General features: G+C 41.7%; 1 protein-coding gene across 14 annotated transcripts in view; it reads left to right on the top strand.

Moving 5' to 3' along the window:
* ATP8A2 (ATPase phospholipid transporting 8A2) overlaps nucleotides 1–13171 on the top strand; it is a 574503-nt gene that overhangs the window by 413694 nt on the left and 147638 nt on the right. For all 14 annotated transcript variants that reach the window (XM_038573452.1, XM_038573457.1, XM_038573456.1 and 11 more), the window contains one exon: nucleotides 290–368. In XM_038573452.1, the coding sequence (XP_038429380.1) occupies nucleotides 290–368 (79 nt within the window). The remainder of the gene's footprint in view (nucleotides 1–289; nucleotides 369–13171) is intronic.

Raw genomic sequence — 13171 nt, 5'->3', positions numbered from 1 at the left:
AAAAAAATTTTATAATTCATTTTTTGGATGTGGACAGATTACATACTGGTCTGTGTATAAGTGCATATACGTTTAGGTCTTTGCTGCAAGGTAATATTATCTGGATATAGTCCAGTCATTTGTATGTAAAAATGAGGAAATAAGTATTTTTTTAACTTCAAGAATAATACGTTACTTCTGGAGCTACGCAGCACACTGCCAGTATCCTTCACAATGAGGCGTTTGTTGAGTTGCACAGAGGTCAAGAGTTGTGGGCAGCTCCTGACTCCCTTGGTTTGTTTTCCCTTAGGTTTTCTGGGGTCACTGCATCAACGCCTTGGTCCACTCCCTCATCCTCTTCTGGTTTCCCATGAAAGCGCTGGAGCATGGTAACGGCTTCATGATTTCAACTGTCAGCAAGTAGTCCCTCTGGTGCCAGTTGTTCACAATTTTTTTTTTCCCAGTTCTGCAGACTGAGAGATCACAAGAACACATTTTAGAAGGAAAACATACCTAAAATCTAATGAGAGCTAGGGCTCAGGTTTATAGCTTGTAGGTTTCATCCATTCTGGCTCTGAGAGCCTATTTTCTTTCCAGTTGCCTGGAGAGTTTAAATGCTAGGAATTCTAAACTTTATTTTTAATAACTGTTTGAATCTTGGAACTTGAAGCAAAGCACTGTACTGCAATGGAACGTCGATGCCACTTGTCCACGAGCTTGACATTTTCTGTTAATTACTTGGGCTTTCGTTTTCCAACCTCACACCCCTATATGCAGAATAACTCAAATCTTGTGAGTGTCTAAACTTACGCCTAGTTCTTGAAAGAGTCACCCTTATTTGACATACACTTTTCAAGAAAACTTAAAGTTGGAGGACTGATTCCACTGAGAGCTGGACTCTCCTCCAGCTGAAAGACAATGTGTGTGAAATGTGACTGTCTGTATTTGCTCACACTCCATAGTACATCCAAAAGGTTGCCTCCTAAAGAGACACATCTTTGAGTCTTAGAAAAGGAAAATGTATCATGAGAATGCTACTCTTTCATCCCTCTCAAATAGTAATAATCCCCCTGGGAAAAATTACTCTAAATGTTGACTAGACAAGGCCTTTTATTGTTCAGAGAACCGAAGAATATAAAGCTTCCAAGCCTCTTTGTTTCTGTGTCAATGTGTTTTGTGCTTCAAACAGAATGATTCATCCTTACTGATATTCTTTAACCTATTAAATACTGACAGAGAAAATGCATGCATAGCCAATTTATTATACCCTATGATCTGTTCTTCGAGTTTCATCTGACCTCCTTTTCCTTTGAGGGTCCCTAAGTCTCTAGATCAGGAAATAAAATTTTCTGCTTCTAACCCCACCCCTACAAAGGGCATTCTAGCAAAATCGTGTTCTTTGAACTCTAAAGCTTTTCTGTGATTCATCTTTACTCAGTGTGGATTTTTCTGTATTTTGACGGAGTAGGGTCTACAAACAGAAGAATGTTGAATGTAGTTTGTTTTAGAAGCTCTGCCAGTTCAGTGATAGAAGCAGCCATCATGGCATTACGATGGACTGGTGATGGGAAGCAATTTGTCTGATGAGTAAGAACAATTTGGGCAGTTGTCCTCTTGTCCCTGCTCTCATACTTAGGAAGACACAGGGAATAGCATGGACTGATGACAAGTACTCTCTCCAGGCCCCTTACCCTTCTTATCTAGACATTGCACTCTGTTCCTAACTCTGAAGTGCTTGCGTTTGGACTCTCAGATGATTTATTAAATGGTCATTTCTTGCGTGCTTCAAAAAACACTAATGTGGCCCATTTTACAGTAGAGGTGATGGTTTTCCAATCCTAGAGTCAGGATTCTGCACTCCAGAATTATAGCTTGCTGTTTATGGTGGAATTGCTATATAGTCTACTAGATGTCATTATGTAAATCTTCATTCACCTAGAATAGCCTATGCTTAAAAGCAGATAGACTCCCAAAAGTTACTAATTTAGCTGAGAGATAGCCCCAAGTGAATTTCAAGTTCATTTCTTCCACCCTTATCTGCTTCCCTCAAACTTAGCAATTTGCCTAGTACCCAGCCTATAAGATGAGTTTTTCCAGTTTGTATTATCATCACTATCATCATCGATGCCATTATTTACTAAGCTTTCAGGATAGAGATTTTCTTTTAATTGTGTTGTAAACATTAGCCTCTTAAGTGAAACTATATAAATGAAATAAATTGCAAATATTAAGTATATTTGGCAGAGAATTAATTTGTGTTCTTGTTCATTAGTCTATGTCCTCTAACAAATAAATATTTTAGAATTAATTTCTAAATTCTCACTATTAAGGCATAGCAAAAATGATTGCATCATTGCCCATTAACCTTTTTTGTGTAATATTTATGTCTAAGAAACTATGGTGGATTCTAAGGGTATTAGGTGAATGAATCAATATGGGTCTTAGCATCAAAGAGTTTATAGTTTGGTAAGGGAGACCAGATTCGTGCATGGAAACTTCTAGTACAAAGTAGAAAATAATCGCCTCAAGTAAAATACAGATAATATACTATGGGATTTCAAAGGGCTGAGAGAGAAATGCCTTTCATTTGGGATTATTAATGACTGGTTAGAAGAGATAACATCTAAGCTTAGTGTGGAAGTCCAAGTAGGATCGAGATGTATAGGAATGGAATCAAGAGCTGAACAAAGTGGGGAATTTCAGGGCAGATGTGGAAAGCTGTGAGGAATTGATGCCTTCAAGGGTGGAAGACAAGAAAAGGTTTGATAAGGTGAGTGAAAGCTGGACAGCACAAGCTTTTGAATGTGAGGTTAAGAAGTCAGGACTTAGATGTTCAGTGGAGTCAACCTAGACTTTATTTTTTAAAAAAAGATTTATTTATTTATGATAGACATAGAGAGAGAGAGAGGCAGAGACACAGGCAGAGGGAGAAGCAGGCTCCATGCCGGGAGCCTGACGTGGGACTCGATCCCAGGTCTCCAGGATCACACCCTGAGCCAAAGGCAGGCGCTAAACCGCTGAGCCACCCAGGGATCCCCAGCCTAGACTTTAGATCAAGAAGAGTATCATGATCAGAGCAATTTGGGGGAACAATTGTATCATGTCCGGTAAAGTGAATGGTAGAAGGAGAACTAGTGGCAAGAACATTAAATGTGTCTCCAGGTATTTCAGGGAGTGTGTAAGGAGAGTTACATTCAGGAAATGGGAAAGTGCTTAGATAGGAGGGAACATGTTTGGAGAACTTCTTGATTCAGCAGAATCATGGCGTGTTGGTGATGTGCCAGACCCTGAGAGTGCACACATATAATAGATTCTCTCTCTCACCCCCTGGAAGCTTACAGAAGGTCAGAGCTGATGATCAAGGGGTGCATATATCACTGCTTCATGGCCAGTGTACTCTGTGCTGCAAGGACACAGTCTAGTCTAGTGGGCTAAGGAAGAGGCTTCTCTGAGGAAATGACATGTATGTTCTTGAAAGAGGAGGAGGGTATGATCAAGCAGGGCAGGGGAGGTGTGGGAAAAGGGGGAGAGAGAGCATTTCTGGCCCAACAAGGCAAGCACACAAGAATCCGAAGAGGTCACAGGCAGTATTTCCCAATATAGGGCCAAGGGGACCTGGATTCCAGACTTTGTTCAACCGCTGATGAGCCTTTCAGGATCCTGGACAGTAAATGTCAGTAACCTTCCCTCCTCCTTTCCCTATTCTTGTGCACTGTGATCAATCTAAATATGTCTTCACATATTCCCATCATCCCCTCTGAGGTCAGCAATGGCACCCCTAGGTGAGACAGCTACAGCATAGAAGCGAGAGGAGTAGCTGGAAAAAAGGGCAGAGAGGTTAGGTTTAGGTGAGGGTCAGATCAGGAAAACCTAGGTGTGGACTTTTTTCTCGGGAAGGGGTTGGAGGTAGGAAGACTACTGTGTAGAAAAACACATAATGTTTGGTAAGAGCATGAGTTATTTTGTGAGGGGGTGGGGTGGGAGGAGGAAGTAAGTTAGTGGTGGAAATCAAGAAAGATTGCAAGTTTGAGAAGACAGGGATATGATAGCAGATTGGATTACTTGTTTATGTGTGCTGATTTACTGTCTTACCTATAAATGAGTTCTTATTACACTTTGAATTACCACTTAGAATGATGTATCACCCCACCCTCAAAGAAACATTGGAACATGGTACTGATGTGTGACAGACTTCAGGCTGTCTGCCCCTAAGTCCCACCTGAAGCTGTCCCCCAGACTCCACCCCACACCCAGGGCCCTACAGGAGTTTTGCCTGATGTGCTACAGACCCTAGAGTACTTCATTTCATTTTTCCACACTTTGTGGGTTATGTCACAAAGATGGTGAATTTTACTAGTTGGTTCTCTCTCCACTATCCACGAAGAGAGGCTTTGATACATACCAGTGTTGTTCACTTTGGGCACATAATGGCTGGGAAGAAACACTTTTGAGAAGGTGTGAGCCTGTCATTCATTCCTTAGAAAGGTTCCAAGAATTCTGCTTTGCTTATTTTTGCGTGGTTTTGGATAGACCTTTCAAAGCACTCCTTTGCTGATGGAGTTTGTGATGATTCATTTCAAGTTTCAAAATAAATTTTTCCACTCAAGCAATTCAGCAAATCAGATTTCTTCCAACCATCACAACCTTATGCTCAGTCCCGTGGCCTGTCTACAGCTCTCACCCTTTGATCTGAAAGTGATTCCAGGTTAAAACCAGAGATGCCACTGTTGCGGGGACCAAAATTCATCAAGACCCTTGGTGTCAGGCCACACTCGGGTTTTCCACTAGTGGATCCAATCTGCATATTTGAGTAATCCTCCTTGAAGTGGAATGTGGTTATTGGCAAAAGAAAGTAAAATCAATTTTGACTTTAAAAAAAAAAAAAAAGGAAATTTTCAGATTTTTCTTGATGAAATTTAAGAGGAGGGTGATGAGAAAGAAAATATACTTACCAGCAGAGAAAAATTCCTAAAACATTTGTTTCTCAATTCTTCACAGTCCACACCCTGGAAATCATTCCCACCCCTTTTCAGAAGGATATGGATACTCATTCTGTGGGCACTAATTAAGCAGCAAGGGCTTTGGAGAGTTCTGGAAAAGGCCATTTTATACTTTTTAATAAATGTGCTGCCATAAGATATGGTCTCACTCATTTGGGGAATGTAAAAAATAGTGAAAAGGAATAAACGGGAAAGGAGAAAAAAAATGAGTGGGAAATATCAGAAAGGGAGACAGAACACGAAAGACTCCTAACTCTGGGAAACGAACTAGGGGTGGTGGAAGGGGAGGGGGGCAGGGGTGGAGGTGACTGGCTGAGGGGACTGAGGTGGTCACTTGACGGGATGAGCACTGGGTGTTATTCTATATGTTGGCAAATTGAACACCAATAAAAAATAAATTTAAAAAAAGATCAGTTTCATAAACTGTGCACATGTATAAAATGTAGCCTATTCTTCTCTGCTTATGGAATTACTGGATCGTTTTAACTTGAGCTATTTCTGATCTGTACCTGGTCCTGCAAATTTAGCTATTTTATATCATGTAAATCCTGATGACTTGTCTTGCTACACATTCGGCTAAGTTTGGGCAAGGCTGCCATTGTTCTCTGAGATTGCAACTTCTTAAGCTCAGTTATTTATTCTTTAAAAAGGAAAAGCTAAGTGAGTCTATTCTCTGTGCCAGGCCAACACTGGCTTCTGGGCATCCAGTAGGAGCCCAATATTGCATTAGTGAATATTTCCCTAACCTGCCTGATGGTGTGACAGCCTGGACCCACCAGGAGAATGTGCTATTGTAGTCACAACATTTCCCAACCAAAATGCTGTATTTTCAAGGAAGGTATGTGAAACAATAAGCCAACGTTTTGTTCCACTTTAAAAGTCGCTACCACACTGCACAGATTTACAGACAGAGAGAGAGGCAGAGACATAGGCAGAGGGAGAAGCAGGCTCCATGCAGGGAGCCTGATGCGGGGCTCAATCCCAGGACTCCAGGATCCAGCCCTGGGCTGAAGGCAGCACTAAACCACTGAGTCACCTGGGCTGCCCAAACAATTTTATTTATTTATTCATGAGAGACACAGAGAGAGGCAGAGAGAGAGACAGAGAGAGAGAGAGGCAGAGACATAGGCAGAGGGAGAAGCAGGCTCCATGCAAGGAACCCGATGTGGGACTCAATCCTGGGACTTCGGGACCATGCCCTGAGCCAAAGGCAGACACTCAACCACTGAGCCACCCAGGCATCCCGCACAGATTTTAAAAGATCGAAAATTAAAAGATGTAGGGATGAACATTAAATGCTGAATGGGACAGAAAGGGGAGTGGTAAGGCCATGTGGCCTCCACCATCTGGAACTCTTTCTGAAAGGAGAGCCTAGTGGAACATCTTCACAAGACCCTGAAGCATCCCAGTGAGGTAAATAGGACGTGCTCACCAAAAGTTAGAAAGACAAAATACTTTGGAAATGTTTTCCCGGAGCTACCTAATTCCTAGAGAGAGCAAAGGACTCCCCTGCAAGAATGTCTCTGATACTCCTATTGACCAATAGAGACCACACCTCAACCATCTCCTCTGTTAACTCACACACCGGGAACACCTGGGTGGCTCCATGGTTGAGCATCTGCCTTTGGCTCAGGTCATGATCCCAGGGTCCTGGAATTGAGTCCCACATTGAGCTCCCTGTGAGGAGCCTGCTTCTCCCTCTGCCTATGTCTCTGCCTCTCTCTGTGTGTCTCTCCTGTTAACTCAAACACCAATACAATGTTCTCCCTGTCCTAAATCACCTTGGGGCCAGATACCAGACAACTAGGGATCACCTCTATAACCCAGAGCCTGCTGAAATTATTCACACCATCCAATCCATACCTTCTCTGATTTGTCCATTCCATCCCCTGAAAACCCCAGTAAAGGCTCTGGATTGTGTTCTCCCTTTGTCTCTTTTGCCTCCTTACTGACCCTGGTGCTTCCCCTTGTAGCCCTGCATGACATTCATGCCTCCTGTTTCTAGGGATCTATAAGTATAAACTTCTTCCTTCATGACAACTATTTCCACGTCTGCCTATCTTACCACATACCACATTCCACATCCATTTCATGCATGACCCCTGAATGTATATTCAGCCTTAACATTAGTAGGGGAAGAGCCAGGAGAAGGAGTGGTTGCTCTTAACCATCTCTGGCAGGAAGTGATCCCTCACTTCTGCTCATGTCTGATTGGCAAGGACTGGTCACAGGGCCCTACCCAGGAACAGGGAGCTAGGGATACAAGAGCCACACAGGTGGCTGTTTGACTTTAACATTCAAGTTCACTTTTCATCATTTTTACCACCTTTTTTTAAAATTACCTTTCTAAGATCCATTTTTAGTAAACAAAAGTGAAAAAAAAAAAACAGATGGAAGTTTAAGTTTCATACCCTTGACTTTCTCCAACAGTAATGGGAGTAGAGAGGAGAAAATCCAGCAAAAGGCTTATATAACCAGGAACTTAACCCAGCACTGGTTATGAATGTAATTATAATCACTAACACTTGTATAAACTCTACCTTCTATAAACTCTTTCCAGTATTTTATACTACTCCTTAACACAGAAAGGAAAAAATAAATTTTCTCTACGTGCATACATAGCTTTGGAAGCAGAAAGAATTGTTTCAGTTACAGTCCAGGCATTTGAGTTGTAAAAATTTGTTTGTAAATTAGTTACTTGAAACTTGGAATACATCTTCACTCTTGATGTTAATCTAATAGTACCCAGTTGGTGTAGTACCTCCTTCAAATGTCTGCAGTCTTGAGAGGCCCAGAGAGCAAGACGGGGAAGAGACACCCTGTTCATATTCTGGAATAAGGGCCACTCTGAACCAAAGCAGCTGAGCATTTTGAGGCCAAAGGGAGGGAAAGGGAAAGCAGGAGAAATTTGGCATATGCTCTCCAGCCAAAATTCTTGGCAGGTGCCTGGATGTCAAGGGAATGGTACCCCTCCACCTCATTGCTCCCTACTGAGTCATATGTGAGTGAGGTGCCTGTGATTTGTAATTCAGGTGTTCCATGGATTTTTACTTCATTAAAAATGCCCACATAAGTTCACCCCATCTGTTTTCTTGATTATTAAATCCTGTCTTCTCTGACTGTACCATACCATGCTATATCTTTTTCTTCAGATTTTGCTTTCTGTCAGAGCCATTTCTGGATGCATTTATGTGGTTTAGCTGGGTCATGATGTAATGCTTTTAATGAGCATTTAATTGAAATGGCATCTTTATAAAATGTCACCAACCTAGCCCGTTGGAATATTCTGAAGTAAGTTCCTTGATCATTCCGTCTGCTCAGAAAATGAGACATACTTTCCTTACAAATCGTGGGTTTTCCCACAAATATTTTCAGAGAGGTTTTTTTCATGCAGCATTTTTGGACTGTCACTACTAATGTGGAGGGTCCGTGTGGTTTTGTCCCAGTTGTTCACAATCATCTGTTTTAGTGACTATTTTTAAACCACATTTGGCTAATCCTGCTTTGTGCTGGCCCCTGTATCCAACCAGATCTTGCAAATAATTTAAGTCTGGAAGAACAGTGTCATCCGCTGCTGTGGGTCAGTGGATTCTGAAACCCTAGCGTTACGTGGGCCTCTAAAAGAATGAGCTGATGACCTGGGACAGTCAATTTAACACTTTTGATGATATAGTAAACACCATCATTATATTGGGTTTTACATCACATGAAGCCACAGTAAAATCATTCTAAATGTGACTCTGTTTTATCAAAGTAGATGGGGAATATTTCCTACTCTTTTAGGTTCTTCACTCTATGGAAACCTTCCTGTAGACTTTGGGAAGATGCATGCCCTCCTCTCTCATCTCATCTTTCATCTGGGTGAATCTGATTCTCAATTTGCAAAAGGCTGACTGGTCCTAGTTCAGTTAAGGGCCAGCTGTTCTAGTGCAATAGGCAGCTTAATCCTTACCTCTCTCCTTGCTTATTTAAGCCTTTGTGTGCTAATGACGGGTTGCTGTTAGGAAGTGCTCAGCATCATGCTGGTTAAGATAGGAAAACAAAGGTTTGGTGAGATCATATCTCTCCACCTGCATTTTTGACGGTTCTCTCTTATGAAGGACCTTTAGAGAGCCTTGCCTGGTTTGGCCCCTGCCCCCTCACCATTCTAGCATACACCACCATGGTCCCACTCCACCTTGCTCACCCCTCCACCTGGCTGGGCGGGGGTCCCCCTCCATGCCTTTATGCAAGCTGATTTCCTCTTTCCGTTCCTCCCAAATAGCTGTCTATACCACCCCATACTGCTTTGTGTGTAGCAATGTTCTCACTCTCATTTAGACAGATGGTGATCAAATAATATTCTGAAAGCTGGCTGAGGGAACTCGACCAATCATCTGGGTTTGAGGGTTACTTTTTCCCTTTCAAAAAAAAATTAAAAAATCACTTGCAATTTTAAATATCTGATTAAAATAAAAACAGCTCAACTATAGGTTTTCCTTAGTGGGTTGTTGGATTCCTAACAGTGCTAGTAAGTTTAGGCAAAGTGGGAAGAAGTCATTTGTCAGCAGCATGCTTCAGGAAAACACTGGACAGTCTAAATGGGCTTTTCCATATTTGAACTACCAGCAAGCTATAGCCCATTGATACATTCATTCACAAATGTTTTCTTAGGACTTTCTCATCTTTTCTTCAGTAGTATGTTATTGGCAAGATTTAACAAAGACGATGCCCACAAGTATTCGCTTTTAACACAGATGAAATATAACCCGCAAGAGAGCAATCCACTCCATGGGTATTTCCCCAACAAGGCGTGCAGAGTGAGGATTTGTGACTTGTATAAGGGATGCTATCTTTTTGAGGCTTTTGGCGGTCCCAAGTTGGTTTAGGGATTTCTCCTTCATGGAATAATTTCTTTCCTGATGGTATTAGTTTGGAGTGGGGCAGGAGGTACTCTTTCCTCAGCAGAAAACAAGAATGCAGTCTGAGTTATCCTTCCAAAACGATGAACAGAAATAAAAGGTTGATCCTGTCTTCTCTAAAAGTTATTTTAAGCGAATTCAGATGACCACAAGTGTAATCATCATATATTAAATACCAGAGTAAAATGCCAGTGAGCATTTTAATTTTACTCTCTTGACAAGGTGGAAATTAATGCATTAGAAAACCCTAGAAGCTACAGTTGGAAAATGTCTTTTAGTCTTCTCTGCTTTCTCTCCACGCCAAGTTGCCTGCAGAGTGTTCAGCAGTCTTAAGGGTCCCTATGGAGGTCCTGTCGTCCTGGGTGAGCTCTCAGAGGCCCACAGGTAATCCCAGAGTTGGCCCACTTCTAAAGGCCATCTGGCCTTGGGGGTTGCCTCACTTTGTGCTAAAGCCTGGTGCTGTTCCATGTGTCCATGGTGGGACAGCTAGGTGTTGCCTCGTCCTCTCCTAGTCTGACCAGAGAGAAGAGGGTTCCCTGGTATGTTAGACACTTTCCCTTCAGGGTGTTTTCTGTATACTTATATATTTCCAGTTCCTCTTTTGTCTTTCTATCATTGCTTTGGTTCTCACACCAGGCAATTTGACCCCTGGGAGACATTTGGCCATGTCTGGAGAAGGTTTTCGTTGTCACACCTGGAGAGTGGGTAGTCCTAGCATCTGCTGGGTGGAGGCAGGGGTGCGCCAAGCATCTGACAATCCGCAGGACAGTCCCTCACAACAAAGAATAATCAGGAAAAGTGTCAGTAGTGACTAAGTTGAGATCCTCAGGACTGATGAAGTGCCCACCCTAACTCAGGTTATGGAGGTTGCTACTGTTTCTCAGGTCTGTGCACTGTACTTATTTCCTCTGTGGTCACAGAAATCTAATTTTCTGACCTCCATAACTCTCACCTCATTAGGTTTTGACATTTCAAAGGAGTACCTTTTTTTTTTTTTTTAAGATTTTATTTATTCATGAGAGACACAGAGAGAGAGAGACAGAGACATAGGCAGAGGGAGAAGCAGGCTCCATGCACCAGGAGCCCGACGTGGGATTCGATCCCGGGTCTCCAGGATCTCGCCCTGGGCCAAAGGCAGGCACTAAACCGCTGCGCCACCCAGGGATCCCTGCCCTAGTTTTCTTATCTAAAGTATGCAGGTATGTTTTTGTATGTGCATCAGCCAACATTAGAAATATTAGTACTAAAAAGATATTCAAAAATTGTCAGGTCATGATTGTAAACTTTGATTTTCAGTTTGATCTCATACCCCTTCTAACTCTAACATCTGGTCAGCACTGACTCTAGACTCTGTTGGGGCTTAGTGTACATAGAACTTCAGGGCACTCAGCTCATTGTTCTTCATCTGTGAACATGGGCTGAGACTAGGAAATCCACCCTGAGCTAAAGTGAACAAAAAAAAGATCTGAAACTTTCTGATTTCTACCACTACACACCCTGATGTAGCAGTGAAGAGAGCAGACCTTGTAGTCTTAGAATTTTCTGTCTTAGAGGAACTTTGGTGATAATTTAGTCATTTTACCTAATAAAATCCCCATCTTATAGATGTGGGAAAAGACTTAGAACCAAACATTTTAAGGAACTAAATAATGGCAGAGCTGGAACCAGAGGACAGGGCTGGAATACAGTCTTCTAACGCTCATTGCTGGGATTTTTTCCCCACCAACTTGAGTCCTTCTTACCACCTAATTTTTCTCAGTATACTTTTGTTCCTCTCTTAATAGCATCATGCTTCTTCCTTATCTGTTTTTCCAATTGTGAATTTAAAGTGTTGACCACTCAGTACCAAGTTTTAGTGTCACTCTTTTAATCAGTATTCCTGTATTAATATGACCAGAATCAGGTAAATGCTATCACTGTTGACCTAGGTAGGTACTCAGGAAAAAACTTTAAATTACCATTGATTCCTCATGTTCTTTTCCACCCCACATCCAAATCCTAAATCCTATCATCTCTACCTTCAAAATATGTGCCAATTCCTATCACTTCTTTCCACTTCCAACATAGCCACTCTGGCCTGCAATGTCCAGTAGAACTTTCTGTGACAGTGGAGATGTTCTGTATTGGTGCTGTCCCATACAGTAGTCGCTAGCCACCTGTAGCCATTGAACATTTGAAATGTGACTAAGTGTGACTGAGGAACTGAATTTTTTTATAGCAGTTTTATCAATACATAATTCACATACCCTACAATGCACTCATTTAAAAGGTATGATTCTGTGGTTTTTAATATATTCATGTAATTGTGCAACTGTCACCTTAATCAGTGTTTGAGCATTTTCATTGCCCCCCAAAAGAAACCCCATAACTATGAGCAGTTACTTCCCATTTCCCCCCCACCAAAAAAATTTCCCAGTTCCTGACCATCACAAGTCTACTTTCTTCCTCTGTAGGTTTGCCTATTCTGAACAGCTCAAGAAGTAGAATTCTACAATGGGAATCACAAAAGATGGGCTTTTGTGATTGACTTGTTTCATTTAGCCCAAGTTTCTCAAGGTGCACCCATGTTATAGCATGTTTCAATATTTAATTCTTCTTTATTGCTCAAGAATAGAATAATAGGCGTTTTGAACTTTTTCCCTCCTTCCCGTTTAATGACATTCTGCCGGATTTTCAAGTCTCTTCCCTATGCTTCGAGATCATTCCTTTGTAAGTCAGTGGCCATCTCTCTCTGTTCTCCTTGGATAACTCTTATGTTCCCCAACAGCAGTCCCATTAGGTATATAACTAATACAGCCTGTAATGTTCCTTCCTTTGCAGTTCATCTTTCCTTATAGTCACAAATTTACCTACTAGAATCAGGAGAAAGGCCATGCCCTGGAGCTCAGTCTATGGCCCAACAATGACCAGATTCTGCCTATCATGCTACATGGTCATTTTGGTGTTTTAGAAAACTAAACAGATCTTGAATCTTTAGTTAAGAGTCAGATTCTTCAACAAGCAAATGGGTAAATCAGTCAGGCCAAATATGTATGTATGGCAGCTACTGGGTTGGAAATTCGAACACAAAAATCCATATAATTCTTGGCCTGTAGGCCACAAATCTAAATTTGATTATAAAAGGAGATTAGCAGTGTCATCTAAAGAAACCATTCCTGATATCAAAACAGGCTCTGATCCCTCAAGATAATAATCAGACTTTTCACAGCAGGCTAGTTGATGGAAGTTAGGCAATTCTATTAAAGCTCAGCCTTAGTGATTGTTTTATACATTGTAATAATCATCCTTAAA

The sequence above is a fragment of the Canis lupus genome, chromosome 25 (assembly GCF_011100685.1).
Source record: "Canis lupus familiaris isolate Mischka breed German Shepherd chromosome 25, alternate assembly UU_Cfam_GSD_1.0, whole genome shotgun sequence".
Lineage (NCBI taxonomy): Eukaryota > Metazoa > Chordata > Mammalia > Carnivora > Canidae > Canis > Canis lupus.
The sequence above is the reverse complement of the archived record's forward strand: the minus strand, read 5'-3'. Positions and strand labels throughout refer to the sequence as shown.